The sequence below is a fragment of the Salmo trutta genome, chromosome 4 (assembly GCF_901001165.1).
Source record: "Salmo trutta chromosome 4, fSalTru1.1, whole genome shotgun sequence".
NCBI lineage: Eukaryota > Metazoa > Chordata > Actinopteri > Salmoniformes > Salmonidae > Salmo > Salmo trutta.
The window spans coordinates 1,005,050-1,028,228 of NC_042960.1; the positions used below are offsets into that span (position 1 = coordinate 1,005,050).

The 23,179-nt window shown below is 47.1% G+C and overlaps 1 protein-coding gene across 3 annotated transcripts; it reads right to left on the reverse strand.

Annotated features, from left to right (window-relative positions):
* Positions 1 to 21: 21 nt before the first annotated feature.
* On the reverse strand, positions 22 to 12,045 carry LOC115190051 (uncharacterized). Of its 3 annotated transcripts, none has more exons than XM_029748551.1 (5): positions 11,995 to 12,045; positions 8,545 to 8,921; positions 4,628 to 4,692; positions 4,070 to 4,227; positions 22 to 3,790 (listed from the first exon to the last, which is right to left on the reverse strand). In XM_029748551.1, exons 1-5 carry the CDS (start codon positions 12,017 to 12,019, stop codon positions 870 to 872), a joined length of 3,546 nt encoding a protein of 1,181 aa, XP_029604411.1. In that variant the 5' UTR covers positions 12,020 to 12,045; the 3' UTR covers positions 22 to 869. The 3 variants fall into 3 exon arrangements, with proteins under 3 accessions (XP_029604411.1, XP_029604407.1, XP_029604404.1); XM_029748547.1 differs by lacking the exon at positions 11,995 to 12,045 and adding an exon at positions 10,243 to 10,570; XM_029748544.1 differs by lacking the exon at positions 11,995 to 12,045 and adding an exon at positions 9,516 to 10,167.
* Between the last annotated feature and the right edge of the window lie 11,134 nt (positions 12,046 to 23,179).

Here is a 23,179-nt window from a genome sequence, read left to right on the forward strand (position 1 = left end):
GAAAAGACCCATTGAAACATCTCTTAAAACAAAGTTTACTTACAAATAGCCAAAAGCCATTGACAGTGAGAATGTACACAGTGATAAATGCTATTTGTATGACCATACAAACTGATCAGATATACTTCAAGTTCCTTTCATAAAGAACAGTCATTCTAACATGCAAACACAACCTTCTACAGGATGAAGAACTGATTATGTGAACACGTTTAGGATTACAAATGTGTTAGTTTACTATTCTAACATTTAAGACTTGGAACATTTGATTAAACAGTTAAGACTATAAAAGTTCCATGTTCAATTTCTTGTTAGGTCTACAGCTTTGACATAATCCACTGTGTATGTTAAGTCTGATTTCCTCCACAGAACCAATAAATCTTCATTTGTTTGTTTCAGCTGCAATATATATTTTATATAGTGTTATTCTCAGAGAAGTAAATGAATCCTACGGACACTATGAAAATTCAACCTTGTTGGTTAACCAATTACGTATCTATAAAATTCTGAAATGTAAAAAATATAAGTCTAGAGTTTTCCTAAAACTGAAATGAATAGTTTCAGAAGTAGGAGTCCCATCAGACTTCGGACAGTAAACTAGCTTAAACAGTACATGTGTACAGTAGTTATGCAAACAGTTCAAAGAATGATAAGGCACTAACCGAAAAGGGACTTCTCTCTGAATTTAGTTTCGATCTACATACTGAAAACACACAACAGTAACATGTTTAACAGTCCAACATTTTAACCAAGAAAGGAAAGTCTTTCGAGTTTCAGAGATTGAGTGATAATCCATCTCATCAACTTGGAGAGAAAGAGAAGCCCCATAGTTAAATGTATTGAGTGACAGTCAGCAAGTTGTGTTGATCCTTTCAGACCGTTGTGTAACCCTGTGTGGTCGTGGTCAGACCGTTATGGTGCAGAAACAGCATCTGGTCAAGGCCCTCTGGAGGAATGTTGGTTCTCTTCCTCTGTATCACCCCTCCTCCATCCTGCAGGAACATCTGGACGGCACTGCCTGCGACAGCCGGGGCAGCCAGGTAGGCGCGTGCCACTTTGGCCAGCAGGGGGAGCTGTCCTGATCTAGCCTTCCACCACTGTAAAGGCTCCACACCCAGGGTGGCCCCCTTCTCTGCTCTGAAGACAGACAGCTCAATGTCCACTGTCTCTTCCACTGAGGGCTGCTTGTTCTGGGACTGGGAGCCGAATAGGTCCCCTAGAAGGAACTCCATGCCGGTCTGCTGGGAGACGGGCTCCAGTTTCAGCTCCATGTTATCAGTCTCACTGTCGTCGTTCACAGAGCTACCGGTGACTTCCTCGTCTGAATCACTCTCTGTTCTCTCTTTGAAACTGACCGGGGTGATCTCCTTCAGCCTTTTGCTTCTTCTCAGGACGTCTCCCTCCATATCTCCTGATGAGGTGGTTGAGGAGGATCCCCTCTTCTTCCTCTTCTTGCCCCCTGGAGATGCTGCATCGGCCCTCCTCCGGTCCTCCACTACGATCCGGACCGCTTCTTTCTTCAGCCAGGCGAAGGTGGTCGCCTGCTCCCTGACGTCCATGAAGCCCAGGCCGTGAAACTGGGGGTCGAGGGCGCACGCTACACACAACACCTGGTTGATCTGGGGGTCGTTGTACCGGCAGGAAAGGCCCCACCTTATCTTCTTTTTGAGTTCCTTCAAGATGGTGGAGTCGTTGCGATGGCGGGGGTGGGGGGCGAAATGTCGGTCGAGCAGGCCGGTGAGGATGGGCTTGACCAGCGAGAGCCTGGGGAACGGTTCCTTGGCCAGGGTACGGCACGCCACGTCTAGGGGTTTCAGCATGGAGGAGAGATCCTCCAACACCTTCCAGTCAGATCGCTTGGGAGGGACGGGTAGCGATGAGTTGGAGCCGTCGGTGGAGTCAGAGTTAGCACAGGCAGCGGAAGTGGAGTTTGTGCCATGTTTGTCAGCGGTTTTCAAAGCGGCAGTCGCTCCTGAATCCAAGTCAGTGGGACTTCCTGTGTCTTGTCCAGTTTGGATCTCACTGTCTATTTGTTTTAGTGTCTCAGAGATCATGTTTTGATAGCGGAGGAGCGTCTTAACCACACTGTAAAGCCCATTCCAGCATGGTTTCCCATAGGCCCAAGCCTTCAGCTCAGCCGTCTCCTGCTTCTGTAGGACTAAGATCAGTTTCCTGGCTGGGTGAAGAGTTACCATGTCTTTATCATGGAGGGAGAAGAGGCTGTAGAGAAGGTGTTGGAATACACTGAGGGTCTTTGAGATGATGGAATGACCCATGACTTCCTCTATGCAGCTCTGAACGGCTGTGAAGAAACAAGGTATGGGTGGAGAGTGGGACTCCTCGCTGGTGGAGTTGGCTCGTTCGATCGCTCGTTCCAGACCTGAGAGATCATCAGAGGATATGGAGTCCTCCATCTCCAGGAATGTGGTGGAGTTCGGGTGGTGGGGACGGGCACCTCCGCCAACCCCTTCTCCAGTTCTCGCTCTCTTCTTCGGACCTACCTTCGTCTTTTCCATGTCGTCGCCCCCAAGCAGGATGAAACTGGGCTGAGAGATGTCCCACTCCTGAGCCATGGACCTCACTGTAGCCTCGACAATGCTCAGATCCATATCCCCAGTTCCTGTCTCACCCAGACGCTGTGTCGCCAAAGCCAGGTTATGGGAAGTGAAGTCAGCGTTGATGAAATGGGCCCAAAGGGTGGCGTATCTCTCCTGGTCTCCCTGCCAGTCATGACACCACACGTCAGCACTAACAGCTACGTGGTGAGATACTTGGTTCTGGGTCTGTGAGCAGAAACGGGCAGCTTTTCTTGTTGAGGAGCTGGGTTTGAATTGAACTGGAATATTTGGCTTGGAAGTGTCATCCTCATTAAACCCAGTGCTGTTGGTCAGCAGCTTGGCCCAGTTCTTTCTTCCCTTGGTGTGGACGTCCCTCAGCACCTCCTCCAGTAGAGAAGCTGAAGGAATCTCCTTGCAGGATGGCAGCAGGGTCTGGATCAGCTGCTTGAAGCCCTCCCCCTCCACTGTATCTGGGGGCAACAAGTCTTTGATGAGGAAGTTAGTGATGGCTGTGGTGGTTTGATTGGTCAGGAAGTTAGAGAGCGTTCTCTGTCCCGGTGTAGCGGTCGAACCCGCTGTTACAGTATCGGTCACTGCTGAACTGCCGTTCCCACTCCAAGTCCAGTCCTCATTACTGTAGTTGGTGGTGGTTCTGTGGGTTGAGGGGCTACTAGAACGAGGTGCTCTGCCACCCGTACTGTGGTAAGGCCTGAAGCGTGAGGACGAAACCCAGGGCTTGTTGCCATCCTTGATGACGTCCCGGCGCTTCATATGGTGCATCTGGACCAGGTGGTTCTCCAGGTGGGTGACAGTAGCACTGTAGTCCACGTGTTGACCACACAGCTTGCACATGACTTTGTCCTTGTCCAGCGGCTGGCCGTTGGGGTCCGGCTCAAACCCAAAGAACTCCCATACGGGGCTGTTGGGCTGAGAGGGGCTCAACAGTATCTCAGCACCCTTTACAAAGTCGTACTTCACGGTTGTTGCCAGTCCCGTCTGATTGGTGTTTTGAGGTGGGTTGAGGACAGGGGTGGGGTCAGTGGTATCAGTCTGTAACCCGCTACTGACATCACTGATGACTGGCAGGGGGCTCCCTGATTGGCTGTTGTCTGACCAGCTGTAAGAGCCATTGGTGTCTGGGAGACTGCTAGTTCCGCCCACTGGCACGACCTGGATGTCACGGAAGATTCGCAGTAGGATTTCCTTGTCTCCGAATTCACACTTGATGTTCTCACCTGTGAGAGTGACAGTAAGAGAGAATATTGTGTTTAATAACAGTGTTTGTGTGAGTCAAAATATAGGTAATGCTTTATTTTGCAGCTCCCTGATCAGCTACCTTTTACTACAAGATAACAACGTAATTCCATAATTATTACCCAAAAACATACTTCTCCGTCACATGGGATGAATACTAGGAAGCTCCAATTGTTATCAAGTAATAAATAATATTATACCAGTTCATAGCACCTAATAATTCATTCTGTTGCGCTAGAACTCCCAATCACAAAACGTACCTATCCCTAGACCCAGCATGGCAGCGTACTCCTGGCCAATCCAGACCTTGAGTTCTGTCCCCTCAGGGATGGGCTGGGAGACCCTGTAGAAGATCTGACCGCGGTACTGGAACACCGTCAGGTTGTGTTCTTCCTCGCAGGCAGCACACGCTACATACCTGAACAGGGATGAGGCATGACAATGCAGTGAAATTAACATGGCATGGCCAATGGAGCAGTTCCCCAGACACAGATTAAGTCTAATCCTGGACTAAAAATGAGTCTCAATGGAGAATCTCCATTGATTTTGCTTTTTAGTCCAGGACTAGGCTTAATCTGTGTCCTGGAAACAAGCCCTAAATGTATATCTTGACTAAAGATGATATTCAAATAGTTATGAGATAAATATGAAGTAGGGATGTCTGTTTGGACATGAGAAACATAAATGACATTGTTCTATTCATTGGGTTAACTAATAAGTTCACTAAAGGAATACATGTTGGAATTGAAAAAGGTTAAACAGATCGCTAACAACCTGAAAGACTAAATGCAGACATTCTTTCAAACATAACTTCTCACCTCATCCAGTTTGATTTGTTTTCATCCGAGGCATCTACGAAGTAGTAGGAATCATTTTCTTTGATCTGGGAACAAGAGAAGAGAATCAACTATTAGCTGATTTGTAGACCAAACTGACCACATTTGCATCTAGTTTACAGTGTTTATCTATCAAGACCATACTGAACAAAATGTAAACGCAACATGTGTTGGTCCCATGTTTCATGAGCTGAAATAAAAGATCCCAGAAATGTTCAATACTCACAAAAAGGCTATTTCTAAAAAATGTGTTTACATCCCTGTTAGCAAGCATTTCTCCTTTTTCAACATAATCCATCCAGCTGACAGGTCTGGCATATCAATAAGCTAATTAAACAGCATGATCACTACACAGGTGCAGCTTGTGCTGGGGACAATTGTTATCAGATGTCTCAAGGTGATGGAGCGTGCAATTGGCATGCTGACTGCTGGAATGTCCAGCAGAGCTGTTGCCAGATAATTGAATGTTAATTTCTCTACCATAAGCCGCCTCCAACGTCATTTGGTTGCTGGATCGAATCCCCAAGCTGACAAGGTAAAAATCTGTCGTTCTGCCCCTGAACAAGGCAGTTAACCCACTGTTCCCCGGTAGGCCGTCATTGTAAATAAGAATTTGTTCGTGACTGACTTGCCTAGTTAAATAATTGTAAAAAAAATAATACTATTCTGTTACACAGCTTCCATATTCTGTTACACAGCTTCCAACGCTTTCAGAAAGTATTCACACCCGTTGACATTTTCTAAAATGAATTTAAAATGGATTAAATGGAGATGTTTTGTCACTGGCCTACACACAATACCCCATAATGTCAAAGTGGAATTATGTTTAGACATTTTTACAAATTAATATCAAATTAGAGCTGAACTGTCTTGAGTCAATAAATATTCAACCTTATGGCAAGCCTACAATTCAGGAGTAAAAATGTGCTTAATAAGTCACATAATAAGCTGAATGGACTCACTGTGTGCAATTAGTGTTCAACATGATTTTTAAATGACTACCTCATCTCTGTACCCCACACATAAATATATGTAAGGTCCCTCATTCGAGCAGGGAATTTCAACCACCGATTCAACCACAAAGACCAGGAAGATTTTCCAATGCCTCGCGACGGGCAACTATTGGTAAATAGGTTAAAATAAAAACAGCAGACATTGAATATCCCTTTGAGCATGGTGAAGTTATTAATTACACTTTGGATGGTGTATCAATACACCCAGTCACTACAAATATATAGGCGTCCTTCTTAACTCAGTTACTGGAGAGGAAGGAAACCGCTCAGGGATTTCCCCATGAGGCAAATGGTAACTTTAAAAACAAATACAGTTTAATGGCTGTGATAGGAGAACACTGAGGATAGGAGAACACTGAGGATAGGAGAACACTGAGGATAGGAGAAGACTGAAGATGGATCAACAACATTGTAGTTACTCCACAATACTAACCTAATTGACAGAGTAAAAAGAATGACGCATGTACAGAATAAAAATATTCCAAAACATGCATCCTGTTTGCAACAAGGCACAAAAGTAATACTTCATAAAATGTGGCAAAGTAATTAACTTTTAGTCCTGAACACATGTTATGTTGGGGCAAATTCAATACAACACATTACTGAGTACCATTCTCCATATTTTATAGCAGGGAATTCATCCTGAGGGGCTGCAGTGGCTTGTGGGTCTGTGTACCCACGTTCATACACCCCCCACACACGTGAGCAAAACATTTTAACGTCCCCCAAACTGCAAAATATATGGCATGGCCTGAAAATAGTTGTCTAGCAATGATCAACAAACAATTTCACAGAGCTTGAAGAATTTTGAAAAAAAGTATGGGCAAATGTTGCACAATTCATGTGTGGAAAGATTTTAGAGACTTACCCAGAAAGACTCTGCTGTAATCACTGCCAAATTTTCTTCTACTCAGGGGTGTGAATATTTCTGTATTTCATTTTCAATACATTGATAAAATGTCACTTTGTCATTATGGGGTATTATTTGATTTCAAGCTATAACAACAAAATGTCGACTAAATCTAGGGGTATGAATACTTTCTGAAGGCCCTGAACATGTTCTGTTACACAGCTTCCATATTGTCATAAAACCGGCAGGGAGTGTGGCTCGTACCCTCAACCTTCTGGCCAGAAGCCCAGCGTGCCATCGACTGTGCCACAAAAGCATGCTGAAGGGGCAGAGTAGATATCCGCGCTTATAAACCAGGTTCGCTTCAATATTCATTTACACCGCTTACCTATTCTACACAGTGATTTAGTCAGGATGGTGGATCAGGCTAATATCCATCTGTCCATACTGACAGCCCAGGCTAATATCCATCTGTCCATACTGACAGCCCAGGCTAATAGCCATCTGTCCATACTGACAGCCCAGGCTAATATCCATCTGTCCATACTGACAGCCCAGGCTAATATCCATCTGTCCATACTCACAGCCCAGGCTAACATCCATCTGTCCATACTGACAGCCCAGGCTAACATCCATCTGTCCATACTGACAGCCCAGGCTAACATCCATCTGTCCATACTGACAGCCCAGGCTAACATCCATCTGTCCATACTGACAGCCCAGGCTAACATCCATCTGTCCATACTGACAGCCCAGGCTAATATCCATCTGTCCATACTGACAGCCCAGGCTAATATCCATCTGTCCATACTGACAGCCCAGGCTAATATCCATCTGTCCATACTGACAGCCCAGGCTAATATCCATCTGTCCATACTGACAGCCCAGGCTAATATCCATCTGTCCATACTGACAGCCCAGGCTAATAGCCATCTGTCCATACTGACAGCCCAGGCTAATATCCATCTGTCCATACTGACAGCCCAGGCTAATATCCATCTGTCCATACTCACAGCCCAGGCTAACATCCATCTGTCCATACTGACAGCCCAGGCTAACATCCATCTGTCCATACTGACAGCCCAGGCTAACATCCATCTGTCCATACTGACAGCCCAGGCTAACATCCATCTGTCCATACTGACAGCCCAGGCTAACATCCATCTGTCCATACTGACAGCCCAGGCTAATATCCATCTGTCCATACTGACAGCCCAGGCTAATATCCATCTGTCCATACTGACAGCCCAGGCTAATATCCATCTGTCCATACTGACAGCCCAGGCTAATATCCATCTGTCCATACTGACAGCCCAGGCTAATATCCATCTGTCCATACTGACAGCCCAGGCTAATATCCATCTGTCCATACTGACAGCCCAGGCTAATATCCATCTGTCCATACTGACAGCCCAGGCTAATATCCATCTGTCCATACTGACAGCCCAGGCTAATATCCATCTGTCCATACTGACAGCCCAGGCTAATATCCATCTGTCCATACTGACAGCCCAGGCTAATATCCATCTGTCCATACTGACAGCCCAGGCTAATATCCATCTGTCCATACTGACAGCCCAGGCTAATATCCATCTGACCATACTGACAGCCCAGGCTAATATCCATCTGTCCATACTGACAGCCCAGGCTAATATCCATCTGTCCATACTGACAGCCCAGGCTAATATCCATCTGTCCATACTGACAGCCCAGGCTAATATCCATCTGTCCATACTGACAGCCCAGGCTAATATCCATCTGTCCATACTCACAGCCCATGCTAATATCCATCTGTCCATACTGACAGCCCAGGCTAACATCCATCTGTCCATACTGACAGCCCAGGCTAACATCCATCTGTCCATACTGACAGCCCAGGCTAATATCCATCTGTCCATACTCACAGCCCAGGCTAATATCCATCTGTCCATACTGACAGCCCAGGCTAATATCAATCTGTCCATACTCACAGCCCAGGCTAATATCCATCTGTCCATACTGACAGCCCAGGCTAATATCCATCTGTCCATACTCACAGCCCAGGCGTATTTGAGGCAACTCAGAGGGCCGCGGGTCAACTCTCCCACGAAGGGTCCAAACGTCCACCCCTGATGCAGTGACAGGGTCTTGGCAAACACCCCCGCCTCTTCCTCCTCCGCTGACCCCCCAGGCACAGGCCCACTGCCCCATCTCCGCAGGCTGAGGCACGGGGGGATGGAACCCACCGCACGGGGGTCACCGCCCTCCAACCATGGCTCACCGCAGACCACCGTGTCTGGGATGAAGTGAAGCAGTCTGTCATTACCGTGGCCAACGCCGAAGTTACCATGGCCACTGCCGAAGTTACCATGGCCACTGCCGAAGTTGCCTTGGGAACCGTTGTCGTTGTTGTAGTGTTGACTCTGTTCTGAACCTGGGTAGAGGTGGAGAGGGAATTAGGAGAATCTGCCTGGACTGTGGATGGAGGAAAATGCACAGCGGAATTAGGCTGGCAGCAGGACACCTCTGTTCTCCTCCCCCAAATCTCAAGTATACATTTAAAATAAATAGAATATGAGCAAGCAGACTGCAGTCTCTTTCCCTCTCTTACACACACACACACACACACACACACTATGGGGGGGAAAAATATGTTACATAGAGATATTATTTGACAATATATCGCAATATTTTTTTGTGCTAGTCAGTTGTACCTGCACCAAAACTCCAGTATTTTTTCTTCATAGCTTGTTCTCCATGTTTAAAAAAATGATGAGCAAAAACAACATTTGGCTTATTTATTTCAGGACTTTCCATGACTGATCAAAACTCCTGTTCGTGGCTCTCTCTTGCCCCTTTGCAGCAGACAGTGAGCAATATGTTTGGACATTGAATCACAATATCAAATCGCAATACATATGGAATCGCAATACATATCGTATTGGCACCTATGTATCGTGATAATATCATATGGTAAGGTCCCTGTCAATTCCCAACACACACACGGGGCAAATAGCTTGTTACACACCTGATGTCTCTGATGATTGACGCATGGAGGCTCCAACATCACCATACACGAGCTGATAAAACACATCAGCGTGGTGAACCCTTAAATGTGATCTCAGGTTGGTCGGGCTCCCAGTTTTGCACGGAACTATCCTTCGGCACAACCGACAAATGGCCTCGTCCTTATTTTCAGGCTCCCCTTTATCATTTGGTTTTACACCAAAATGAACCCAGACTGTGGATGTTGCTCTTTTCTTTGAGACAAGATCCATCGTTCAATGGCTAAAATGTGCCAGTTAGCACAGTGAAATAGGTTTACCTGGATACCTCGATATAGCCTAAAGATTAGGCCTGCCGATGATGAAATCATAAACGGTTATCGATTTACACACAATAGTTACCAATTTAGAATGTTTACAGAATATACCGCGTCTGTATATTTTACTTAATTGCCAACAAATTCAGCAACATATCCGACGAACAACAAGTGAATGTGTACGATATCAGTGACCCTTAATGGCGATATCCGATACTTCTTTCGCATCGAGGATAGAGTTTGACTGACATCGCTGGATGACCAATCATATTCAGGCGTTTTGGTGCGTTAGCAAATCATCTTCAAGTATTGAGTTGTATATAATGCACATCATGCATGACAGCGAGTGAAAGAGAGAGAAAAAAATCGACAATAATATGTCCCCCAAAAAAGCATAGGCTACAATTCCAAAAACGTTTCAATGTAGACTCACCTGATGGCTCAAAATAGTACCCATGCCCTGACGTTGCCGATATAAACTCAGAAAATATATCAGGGTGTCGTAGTCGCAGGTGATGTCTTAGATTGCTCGTGTTTCCTCCTTTGACAAAAACAATCCTCCGGCATAACCGGCAAACCGCCTCATCAATATTCTGAGGCTCTCCTTTCTCGTTTGGCTTAAAACCAAAATGCACCCAAATTGCGGATTTGACTTTGGGTTTAGAGACAAGATCCATTCTCACGAGCGACCATTATAATCTACGCGTAGCAGTAGCCTACACTCCGTTGAGGGCTGGTCCTTCAATCTGGGTGCGCTCGTTCTACTGACCGCCCAGTAACCTACCCCGGCGTGGAATACGTGCACTCGATATACCGGGCTCAATTTTGCAACGGTCACCAAATGTACAGTTATTTAAAAAAACTGAGAAAAATGTTTATACATGTATGTAAATATCGAGTACTATGGATGGGCTGCATGGAAATGTAGGAAGACAGCTCTACAGAGATTGTCGTGGTATACCACTGGCCTATGCGAAATGCACAGCATGGAAGTGAGTGAAATTGAGAGAGAGAAATTGACACTGGATAATTTAGTCATGGGGAAAAACACATCGAAGCCTACAATTCTAAAACGTTAGGAATTCAAACTTTGAATGTAGATTTCAATGCCAGTGCAAATGACTTACAGCAGAGCAGACTCACATGATGGATCAGAGTAGTAGTATCCATTGCCAATATAAACTCAGAAAAACAGTAGGATGTTTTAGATTACTCGTGTTTCCACGTTTGACACAAACAATCCGACATAACCTGCAAACGGCCTCATCAAGAGTATGAGGCTCTCCTTTGCCGTTTGGCTTAAAACCAAAATGCACCCAAACTGCGGCTTTGACTTCTGGTTTAGAGACAACACCCATTTTCACGGCTGACCATAGCCTATAATAATAATAATGAAGGCGTCCGCACGCTTCCCAGCCGAAACCGTTCGGAAGAGTTCGTGCTTATATTATGGCGACATTTTCTGACGTTTTGGACGTCGGCGATGGTTTTTCGGATGTTCGGGCACACAAAACATTTTCTGGTGGCAAGGTGAAGTTCAGAGCCGAAGTCTATGTACACCCCTTCCTCGGTGATTGGTCAACAGTAGGACTCTACAATAAGGTCTTTGTTGTCGTCCAACGAGAGACGACTCGCCTTCATACACTTTTTTTCATTGAAAAATACTTCACTATACATCTTAGTTAGATGTAAAATTTCATTGAAAAATACTTCACTATACATCTTAGTTAGATGTAAAACCCCTCCTTCCACATCACATCATACGCCTTCTCTACATCAAAATATACAGCTACAAGTCTCCTTGTTCATCTGAGCCTTCCTGACCTCTGCTTCTAAGCAGAACACTGGGTCCATTGTTCCCCTACCTTCCTGAACCCACTCTGATGTGGCGATACTAGCCCCCTGCTCTCCAGGAAGTAAGTTAGCCTCTCCGTTATCATACGCTACATAATCTTACATACATGTGATGTTAAGGCTATTGGCCATTAGCTTGTTGGCCTCGTTGGGTCCTTCCCAGGCTTCCGGATTGGTACCACTACTGCCTCCTTCCAGCTGCCTGGTAGTTTGCCCTCCTCCCACACTTTGTTGTACAACACCAATACCTTGTCCAGTGACTCATCACTAAGATGGGCCAACATAACATAGCACACCACATCTTTCCCAGGTGAAGTTAACCCAGCCTTACCGATTGCCCTTGAAATCTCTGCCATGGCAAATGGGGCATTCAATGCATCATTTACATCCTCCCTACTATCCAGCACTCCAGGATGCTCCTCTCTCATTCTCTCTCTCCCCCTCTGCCTCTGACAAATTTGCAGAGCTACGCACTTGGACAAACGCTTCGGCCATCATCTCTGCCTTGTCCTGATCTGTTCCTGCCACATCCTTCCAACTCGTCAACACTAGATAATCCCACTCCCTTCTGACCCCACTCATCCTCTTAACCATCCCCCACACTTCTCCCACTGGTGTCGCCCTTCCAATTGTGTCACAGAAACGAAGCCAACGTGACCTCTTTGCCTGACGGATAGTTCTCCTCACCGGGGCCTGGGCCTGCTTATACTGAATCAGACTGACGGATAGTTCTCCTCACCTGGGCCTGCTTATACTGAATCAGACTGATGGATAGTTCTCCTCACCGGGGCCTGGGCCTGTTTATACTGAATCAGACTGACGGATAGTTCTCCTCACCTGGGCCTGCTTATACTGAATCAGACTGATGGATAGTTCTCCTCACCGGGGCCTGGGCCTGTTTATACTGAATTAGACTGACGGATAGTTCTCCTCACCAGGGCCTGCTTATACTGAATCAGACTGACGGATAGTTCTCCTCACCAGGGCCTGCTTATACTGAATCAGACTGAGGGATAGTTCTCCTCACCTGGGCCTGCTTATACTGAATCAGACTGAGGGATAGTTCTCCTCACCGGGGCCTGGGCTTGCTTATACTGAATCAGACTGAGGGATAGTTCTCCTCACCAGGGCCTGGGCCTGCTTATACTGAATCAGACTGAGGGATAGTTCTCCTCACCGGGGCCTGGGCCTGCTTATACTGAATCAGACTGAGGGATAGTTCTCCTCACCGGGGCCTGGGCCTGCTTATACTGAATCAGACTGAGGGATAGTTCTCCTCACCGGGGCCTGGGCCTGCTTATACTGAATCAGACTGAGGGATAGTTCTCCTCACCGGGGCCTGGGCCTGCTGATACTGAATCAGACTGAGGGATAGTTCTCCTCACCTGGGCCTGCTTATACTGAATCAGACTGAGGGATAGTTCTCCTCACCAGGGCCTGCTTATACTGAATCAGACTGAGGGATAGTTCTCCTCACCGGGGCCTGCTTATACTGAATCAGACTGAGGGATAGTTCTCCTCACCGGGGCCTGGGCCTGCTTATACTGAATCAGACTGAGGGATAGTTCTCCTCACCGGGGCCTGGGCTTGCTTATACTGAATCAGATGTTTGAAAGAGCGTGGGGCAGCGGTGAGGAGTAGGAACAGGGCATTTAGAGCACTGAAAAGGACGCCATGGGACTGCTTTCCTCCTCCTCCTCCTCCTCCCTGAACTCTTAGGTATAGCCTCAGTAGTTGCCCCCACTAATGCTGTTCTCACCCAGTTATTCATACTATCCACTTCCCCTTTCATATCCACCCAAGCCATCACCTGCTCACTTAACTCCTGAAACTGATCCCAAATTGCTCTTCCAAAACACCCACCTACCTACTCCATCCACTGACACCTCCTCCTCCCTACAGCCTACTGTGCATACTATGGAGTAATGATCACTCCCTACTGTCGACTCCTCCCATACCGCCCACTCACAGATTCCTGCCATTGCACTAGAAACCAGAGTGAGATCCAATGCAGACTCTTTCCCTGTGGCTGCATCCATCCTGGTCCCTCAGCCATCAGTCAGGCACTTCAGATCTTTCCTTTCTATCAGATTTTCCATCACTTGTCCATTTCCATCCATTCATTTCTCCCCCAGAGCTTGTTGTGGGCATTAAAATCCCCACACAACATGACCTTATTTCTATCCTGGCCCTCCACCCTTTCCAGCACTTCTAGGTCCAATAGCTGACAGGGATTATAGTAGTTCACTACCACTATCATCCCTCCACTCAACCACACCTCCACCACTACGTATTCCTGTTCAATACCTCTGCCTAGCATCCTGTAGGGAAGTCCTTGCTTCATGAAGGTGGCACATCCCCCCTCCCACTACATATCTTTCCCTACGAACCACTACATATCCCTTTATTATAAACTCCACATTCGGTTTGAGCCATGTTTCCTGCACACAAATCACACCAGGCTTAGCTGGAATACCCACAACAAACTGCTTGAACTCCTGTCCATTAGCCAACAGGCTTGGAGCATTCTATTGTAGTACTACCACCATAACTAAGATCCAGTAATACATGACTCCACCCTCGGCTGATTGAGGTCATGTCGAACCTCTTCCCATGTCAACCCTGTCATACTCAGATGTCTCCCAGCAGCATCCACTATGAGCTTAATCTTCTCCGTTTTAGATTCTACTTCAGCAGTGCTATTGATAACTCCTGCTATGAACGTCACCAACTTTCTCTTATCTATGTATACCATATCGCCACCCACCTGCCCCATAATCCTTGGTCTAGATGCTCCTACCCATCTCTCTCTTGAACCTGTATCTCTCTGGACCTGGACCACCCTCACTGCCTCCTCATATGACACCCTTCTCTCCACTCTCACTTGTTGCACCTCCACTGCCTTCTTCATAGACTCACACCCACTATAAGCCACGCTATGAGCACCCCCACAGCTGCAGCACTTTGGGTTTACAGTGTCTCCCCACATTTCCCATACTCATGCTCCCCTCCACACCTGGCACATCTCTTTTCCTCTTTACAGGCTGTTGCCACATGCCTAAACCTCTGGCAGTTATAACATCTTAAAGGCTTCGGTACATAAGCCCTCACATAATAACTCCTATACCCTATGGTTACTATATTTGGCAGTACCTGGTCCTTGGAGTGTAACAGACTAGATGGGCTATCTACCCTAACTCCACCCCTTGTTGCTAGAACGCCTCCCCTCAAGTTGTCTTACCTCTTTATTACTAACACTCACAGGCCTTCTGTTATCACCCCTTTAATCCACTGCTTCCCTGCTTGGTCATTCCGGCTGCTCGACACCACCTTACACTTCCCTACTTGCTTCACTCAGAGCTTTTTCCCTCTGCGCCATGTCCTTACAGAACACCCACCTCTTAACACTTTAGCATTGACAACTTCCCCAATCAACAATTTTATCACAGCCGTCAACCTTATCGGACTCATCGCCCCTACTCCCCCTTCCTCCCTAAACTTCAGAATCAATTTCTGCTCCTCCTCACCTCCATGCTCCCCTCACGTCTTATCTTACCCTTCCTCTGCACTTTCTACCTCCGAACTGCCGCTAGCCTCCATAGACCTCTCTCTCCCCTTCAAACCCCTACTCCCTCTCTCCTCCCTTCAAACCCCTACTCCCTGTCTCTCCCCTTCAAACCCCTACTCCCTTTCTCTCCCCTCCAAACCCCTACTCCCTGTCTCTCCCCTTCAAACCCCTACTCCCTGTCTCTCCCCTTCAAACCCCTACTCCCTGTCTCTCCCCTTCAAACCCCTACTCCCTGTCTCTCCCCTTCAAACCCCTACTCCCTTTCTCTCCCCTTCAAACCCCTACTCCCTTTCTCTCCCCTTCAAACCCCTACTCCCTGTCTCTCCCCTTCAAACCCCTACTCCCTGTCTCTCCCCTTCAAACCCCTACTCCCTGTCTCTCCCCTTCAAACCCCTACTCCCTGTCTCTCCCCTTCAAACCCCTACTCCCTTTCTCTCCCCTCCAAACCCCTACTCCCTTTCTCTCCCCTTCAAACCCCTACTCCCTGTCTCTCCCCTCCAAACCCCTACTCCCTGTCTCTCCCCTCCAAACCCCTACTCCCTTTCTCTCCCCTTCAAACCCCTACTCCCTTTCTCTCCCCTTCAAACCCCTACTCCCTGTCTCTCCCCTTCAAACCCCTACTCCCTTTCTCTCCCCTCCAAACCCCTACTCCCTTTCTCTCCCCTCCAAACCCCTACTCCCTTTCTCTCCCCTTCAAACCCCTACTCCCTGTCTCTCCCCTCCAAACCCCTACTCCCTGTCTCTCCCCTTCAAACCCCTACTCCCTTTCTCTCCCCTTCAAACCCCTACTCCCTGTCTCTCCCCTTCAAACCCCTACTCCCTGTCTCTCCCCTTCAAACCCCTACTCCCTGTCTCTCCCCTTCAAACCCCTACTCCCTTTCTCTCCCCTTCAAACCCCTACTCCCTTTCTCTCCCCTCCAAACCCCTACTCCCTTTCTCTCCCCTCCAAACCCCTACTCCCTTTCTCTCCCCTTCAAACCCCTACTCCTTTTCTCTCCCCTTCAAACCCCTACTCCCTGTCTCTCCCCTTCAAACCCCTACTCCCTGTCTCTCCCCTTCAAACCCCTACTCCCTTTCTCTCCCCTTCAAACCCCTACTCCCTTTCTCTCCCCTTCAAACCCCTACTCCCTGTCTCTCCCCTTCAAACCCCTACTCCCTGTCTCTCCCCTTCAAACCCCTACTCCCTTTCTCTCCCCTTCAAACCCCTACTCCCTGTCTCTCCCCTTCAAACCCCTACTCCCTTTCTCTCCCCTTCAAACCCCTACTCCCTTTCTCTCCCCTTCAAACCCCTACTCCCTCTCTCTCCCCTCCAAACCCCTACTCCCTGTCTCTCCCCTTCAAACCCCTACTCCCTGTCTCTCCCCTTCAAACCCCTACTCCCTTTCTCTCCCCTTCAAACCCCTACTCCCTTTCTCTCCCCTTCAAACCCCTACTCCCTCTCTCTCCCCTCCAAACCCCTACTCCCTCTCTCTCCCCTCCAAACCCCTACTCCCTGTCTCTCCCCTTCAAACCCCTACTCCCTGTCTCTCCCCTTCAAACCCCTACTCCCTGTCTCTCCCCTTCAAACCCCTACTCCCTGTCTCTCCCCTTCAAACCCCTACTCCCTGTCTCTCCCCTTCAAACCCCTACTCCCTTTCTCTCCCCTTCAAACCCCTACTCCCTTTCTCTCCCCTTCAAACCCCTACTCCCTTTCTCTCCCCTTCAAACCCCTACTCCCTGTCTCTCCCCTCCAAACCCCTACTCCCTTTCTCTCCCCTTCAAACCCCTACTCCCTTTCTCTCCCCTTCAAACCCCTACTCCCTTTCTCTCCCCTCCAAACCCCTACTCCCTTTCTCTCCCCTTCAAACCCCTACTCCCTTTCTCTCCCCTTCAAACCCCTACTCCCTGTCTCTCCCCTTCAAACCCCTACTCCCTTTCTCTCCCCTTCAAACCCCTACTCCCTGTCTCTCCCCTTCAAACCCCTACTCCCTTTCTCTCCCCTCCAAACCCCTACTTCCCTTTCTCTCCCCTTCAAACCCCTACTCCCTTTCTCTCCCCTTCAAACCCCTACTCCCTGTCTCTCCCCTTCAAACCCCTACTCCCTTTCTCTCCCCTCCAAACCCCTACTCCCTTTCTCTCCCCTCCAAACCCCTACTCCCTTTCTCTCCCCTTCAAACCCCTACTCCCTGTCTCTCCCCTCCAAACCCCTACTCCCTGTCTCTCCCCTTCAAACCCCTACTCCCTTTCTCTCCCCTTCAAACCCCTACTCCCTGTCTCTCCCCTTCAAACCCCTACTCCCTGTCTCTCCCCTTCAAACCCCTACTCCCTGTCTCTCCCCTTCAAACCCCTACTCCCTTTCTCTCCCCTCCAAACCCCTACTCCCTTTCTCTCCCCTCCAAACCCCTACTCCCTGTCTCTCCCCTCCAAACCCCTACTCCCTGTCTCTCCCCTTCAAACCCCTACTCCCTGTCTCTCCCCTTCAAACCCTACTCCCTTTCTCTCCCCTTCAAACCCCTACTCCCTGTCTCTCCCCTTCAAACCCCTACTCCCTGTCTCTCCCCTTCAAACCCCTACTCCCTGTCTCTCCCCTTCAAACCCCTACTCCCTGTCTCTCCCCTTCAAACCCCTACTCCCTGTCTCTCCCCTTCAAACCCCTACTCCCTGTCTCTCCCCTTCAAACCCCTACTCCCTGTCTCTCCCCTTCAAACCCCTACTCCCTGTCTCTCCCCTTCAAACCCCTACTCCCTGTCTCTCCCCTTCAAACCCCTACTCCCTGTCTCTCCCCTTCAAACCCCTACTCCCTGTCTCTCCCCTTCAAACCCCCTACTCCTGTCTCTCCCCTTCAACCCCTACTCCCTGTCTCTCCCCTTCAAACCCCTACTCCCTGTCTCTCCCCTTCAAACCCCTACTCCCTGTCTCCTCCCCTTCAAACCCCTACTCCCTGTCCTCTCCCCTTCAAACCCCTACTCCCTGTCTCTCCCCTTCAAACCCCTACTCCCTGTCTCTCCCCTTCAAACCCCTACTCCCTGTCTCTCCCCTTCAAACCCCTACTCCCTGTCTCTCCCCTTCAAACCCCTACTCCCTGTCTCTCCCCTTCAAACCCCTACTCCCTGTCTTCCCCTTCAAACCCCTACTCCCTGTCTCTCCCCTTCAAACCCCTACTCCCTGTCTCTCCCCTTCAAACCCCTACTCCCTGTCTCTCCCCTTCAAACCCCTACTCCCTGTCTCTCCCCTTCAAACCCCTACTCCCTGTCTCTCCCCTTCAAACCCCTACTCCCTGTCTCTCCCCTTCAAACCCCTACTCCCTGTCTCTCCCCTTCAAACCCCTACTCCCTGTCTCTCCCCTTCAACCCCTACTCCCTGTCTCTCCCCTTCAAACCCCTACTCCCTGTCTCTCCCCCTTCAAACCCCTACTCCCTGTCAACCCTCGCCTCTCTCCCTTCAAACCCCTACTCCCTGTCTCTCCCCTTCAAACCCCTACTCCCTGTCTCTCCCCTTCAAACCCCTACTCCCCTACTCCCTGTCTCTCCCCTCAACCCCTACTCCCTGTCTCTCCCCTTCAACCCCTACTCCCTGTCTCTCCCCTTCAAACCCCTACTCCCTGTCTCTCCCCTTTCAAACCCCTACTCCCCTGTCTCTCCCCTTCAAACCCCTACTCCCTGTCTCTCCTCAACCCTCTCAACCTATCAACCCTACTCCCTGTCTCTCCCCTTCAAACCCCTACTCCCTGTCTCTCCCCTTCAAACCCTACTCCCTTTCTCTCCCCTCCCAAACCCCTACTCCCTGTCTCTCCCCTTCAAACCCCTACTCCCTTTCTCTCCCCTTCAAACCCCTACTCCCTGTCTCTCCCCTTCAAACCCCTACTCCCTGTCTCTCCCCTATCAAACCCCTACTCCCTGTCTCTCCCCTTCAAACCCCTACTCCCTGTCTCTCCCCTTCAAACCCTACTCCCTGCTCTCTCCCTTCAATCCCCTACTCCCTGTCTCTCCCCTTCAAACCCCTACTCCCTGTCTCTCCCTTTCAAACCCCTACTCCCTGTCTCTCCCCTTCAAACCCCTACTCCCTGTCTCTCCCCTTCAAACCCCTACTCCCTTTCTCTCCCCTTCAAACCCCTACTCCCTGTCTCTCCCCTTCAAACCCCTACTCCCTGTCTCTCCCCTTCAAACCCCTACTCCCTTTCTCTCCCCTTCAAACCGCTACTCCCTTTCTCTCCCCTTCAAACCGCTACTCCCTTTCTCTTCTGCTTTCTTTTTCTCTTTCTTACTCTCTTTTATTTGTACCACTATGCTCCATACTTGCTTCACTTTCTTCTCCATCACTCTCTCCTACCATCTCTGATCCAGTCAAAGCACAGCTGTGCCGAACCACCCCCACACTGAGTAACCTTGATGACAACTGATGATGACAGCTAGCTAAGACTTTGAAAGTAAAATGTTGTCATCACAATTTTGGTTGAAGACAGAGAGAAAAATCAGGTCCGCCAGCTGAACTGACGCCTTCATGGGTAGCATATACATTTTAGTCATTTAGCAGACGCTCTTATCCAGAGCGACTTACAGTAGTGAATGCATACATTTCATACATTTTTTCTCCATACTGGTCCCCCGTGGGAATCGAACCCACAACCCTGGCGTTGCAAACACCATGCTCTACCAACTGAGCCACACGGGACCATATACTCTGTGTGGATGCGCTTAAAGGGGTAGTTCACCCAAATTAAAAAATGACATATTGGTTTCGTTACCCTGTAAGCATTCTATGGACAAGGTGTGACAGCAATCTTTGGTTTAGTTTCCCTGGTACGGTTTCCAAATGCTAACATTTTAGCATTTGTGGCCAAAATCTCATTCAAGACTTTGTGAAAAATTGGCATTCATATCCTGGTACCAATATTAGCATTTTTAGCATCCAGTTTAGAATAAGGCTGTAACGTAACAAAATGTGGAAAAAGTCAAGGGGTCTGAATGCTTTCCGAATCCAGTGTGTGTGTGTGTGTGTGTGTGTGTAATATATATATATACACACACACACACACACACGTAACAATATATAATTCACAAGTGATTGTCACCCATCAGACTATTATTGATTTAATCTTGTCTTTACATATACTAAATAATATATGTGTGAAACTTGTTTTGAAAATGAATGGACCATTATCATGCACCTGTCTCTAAACAGGGGCAGGGGGAAAAATACATGTCATCTATGCACTTAAATAGCTAATGGAGGACGCTTTTCCTGTGGTTCATTTTCATGCCATCCAGGTAGGCTATACTCCTGTTGTAAAGAGAAGCAATGTGCTTAATATTAGGAAAGTTGAGAAATAAATATAGTAGGCCTAGCCTATTAAAGCTGATGGGATCGTCCTCTTTTTAATAGAGACCATCACTGTTTTCTCACGCAATTGCAAAGCCTGTAGAAATGTTGAGCAACATGAGCTCATGGGCTCATCAAGTGTTTTTTCTTACATTTTCGAATACATTTGCATTGATGTCAGAGTGATTAGAGGGACAATAGAGTGCTGAGTACCAGGCAGTTAGCAAGTTTGGTAGACCACTAATGACCATTAGCAGCATCAGAGCTTAGAGAAGCCTAACTACCATGACTAAACGGTCACATGGAATTTGACTGACATCATGACTCGTGACTGCCAGAGTGGCTGTAATATGGTCACCATAACAACCCGTGTAAGAAGCATTCATTGTTACATCCCTGTACTTACAGACTGCAATTATAACCAGTTGCATGTTATTACAGTGTAACTATGAATTATTACAATTAATGACAATACTTGTTAGTGTAATCACATATATAATTATACTATAATATGGACCCCTTAAAATGAAGTATTACCAAGATTGCTATGTCACATGAATGGGTTTCCTGACGTGATAAATACTTCTCCATGCGCTGTGAGATCTGATAAGTTCGTAGCGTAACTGCAACAAAAAAAGTCACTTTTTCTTGATTAAATGGGTCAGGTGTTTATGAATTACTAGGCTACTTGTGAGGTTGATGAATCACTGTTCTCCATCAGATAAATATGTCCTAAAATGGTGGAGTAGTGTATACAACAGTATACAATTTAATTAGAAACTACTGACAAGAAAATGATCAACTAAATCACATTATGATGGTGCACCTTTATAAGTAGTCCATCCTAAATCAACTGACTTATCACACTAGCATAATACAGCAGCCATCAGCATTATATTATCAGAGTATTGAGGCAGTGCTGGACAGATACCTTCATTTGTTATTAAGACACTCTTATTTATATGTGTACTGTAGTGTAGTCTATAGTGATCATTACCGTTAGTCCAGTCCATGGTTTCATTATACTGATATCTACTGTAGTGTAGCCTACTAGTGATCATTACTGTCAGTCCAGTCCATGTTTTCATTATACTGATATCTACTGTAGTGTAGTCTATAGTGATCATTACCGTTAGTCCAGTCCATGGTTTCATTATACTGATATCTACTGTAGTGTAGTCTATAGTGATCATTACCGTTAGTCCAGTCCATGGTTTCATTATACTGATATCTACTGTAGTGTAGCCTACTAGTGATCATTACTGTCAGTCCAGTCCATGTTTTCATTATACTGATAACTACTGTAGTGTAGCCTACTAGTGATCATTACACTACTCCAGTCCATGGTTTCATTATACTGATAACTGTAGTGTATCCTGCTAGTGAACATTACTGTGAGTCCAGTCCATGTTTTAATTTTACTGATAACTACTGTAGTGTATCCTACTAGTGAACATTACACTTGTCCAGTCCATGTTTTCATTATACTGATAACTGATGCACTAAGTTCCATTCCATGTTTTATTTATGCACTAGTTGGGTAAAGAGTTAATGAACAACAATGTATCATTGTATCCCCACAATGCTTTATGAGCTATAGAGGCTATATAGTTATGAATATCTCTTTTCCCCAGTAAAGATAAACATAAACGGTAAAAAGAAATGCAGAAAGTTAACATGTACATCAATATTTACAGAGGGATTGTTTATAGCGATACACATTGATTCAGTAAAGGATATTCAATGACACCGTACCAGAGGAGGCTGGTGGTAGGAGCTATAGGAGGATGGACTCATTGTAATCAATCAATCAAATTTTATTTATATAGCCCTTCGCACATCAGCTGAAATCTCAAAGTGCTGTACAGAAACCCAGCCTAAAACCCCAAACAGCAAGCAATGCATGTGAAAGAAGCACGGTGGCTAGGAAAAACTCCCTAGGAAAAACTCCCTAGAAAGGCCAAAAACCTAGGAAGAAACCTAGAGAGGAACCAGGCTATGAGGGGTGGCCAGTCCTCTTCTGGCTGTGCCGGGTGGATATTATAACAGAACATGGTCAAGATGTTAAAATGTTCGTAAATGACCAGCATGGTCAAATAATAATAATCATAGTAGTTGTCGAGGGTGCAACAAGCACGTCCGGTGAACAGGTCAGGGCTCCGCAGCCGCAGGCAGAACAGTAATGGCTGGAATGGTTTAAATGGAACGGTATAAATCACATCAAATGTATGGAAACCACATGTTTGTCTCCATTCCATTCCAGCAATTACAATGAGCCCATCCTCCTATAGCTCATCCCACCAGCCTCCTCTGCACATACAGTTCTATGAAAATATACCATGACATGGGAGGGCTTCAGAGGTATAAAGCAGAGGGCTTTAAACAAGTATTTTGAGATAATGGGCTTGAAATGTAACTTGCCAACTGTTATTTAGCCATGGATATCACATGAATGGGGTTGCTGAAAACTCTTCTCCAGGTGTTGTGACATCAGATAATGTGCTCAACAAGACTGCAAAAACAGATGACCTGGAACACTACCTTTCTCTCTACTTAAATGGGTCAGATGCTTAATGAATCACTAGTCTCCCATGACATGTTTCGTTATTCAATCTTATTAGGGCAGAACTTGTGATTGGTGGGAGTTCCA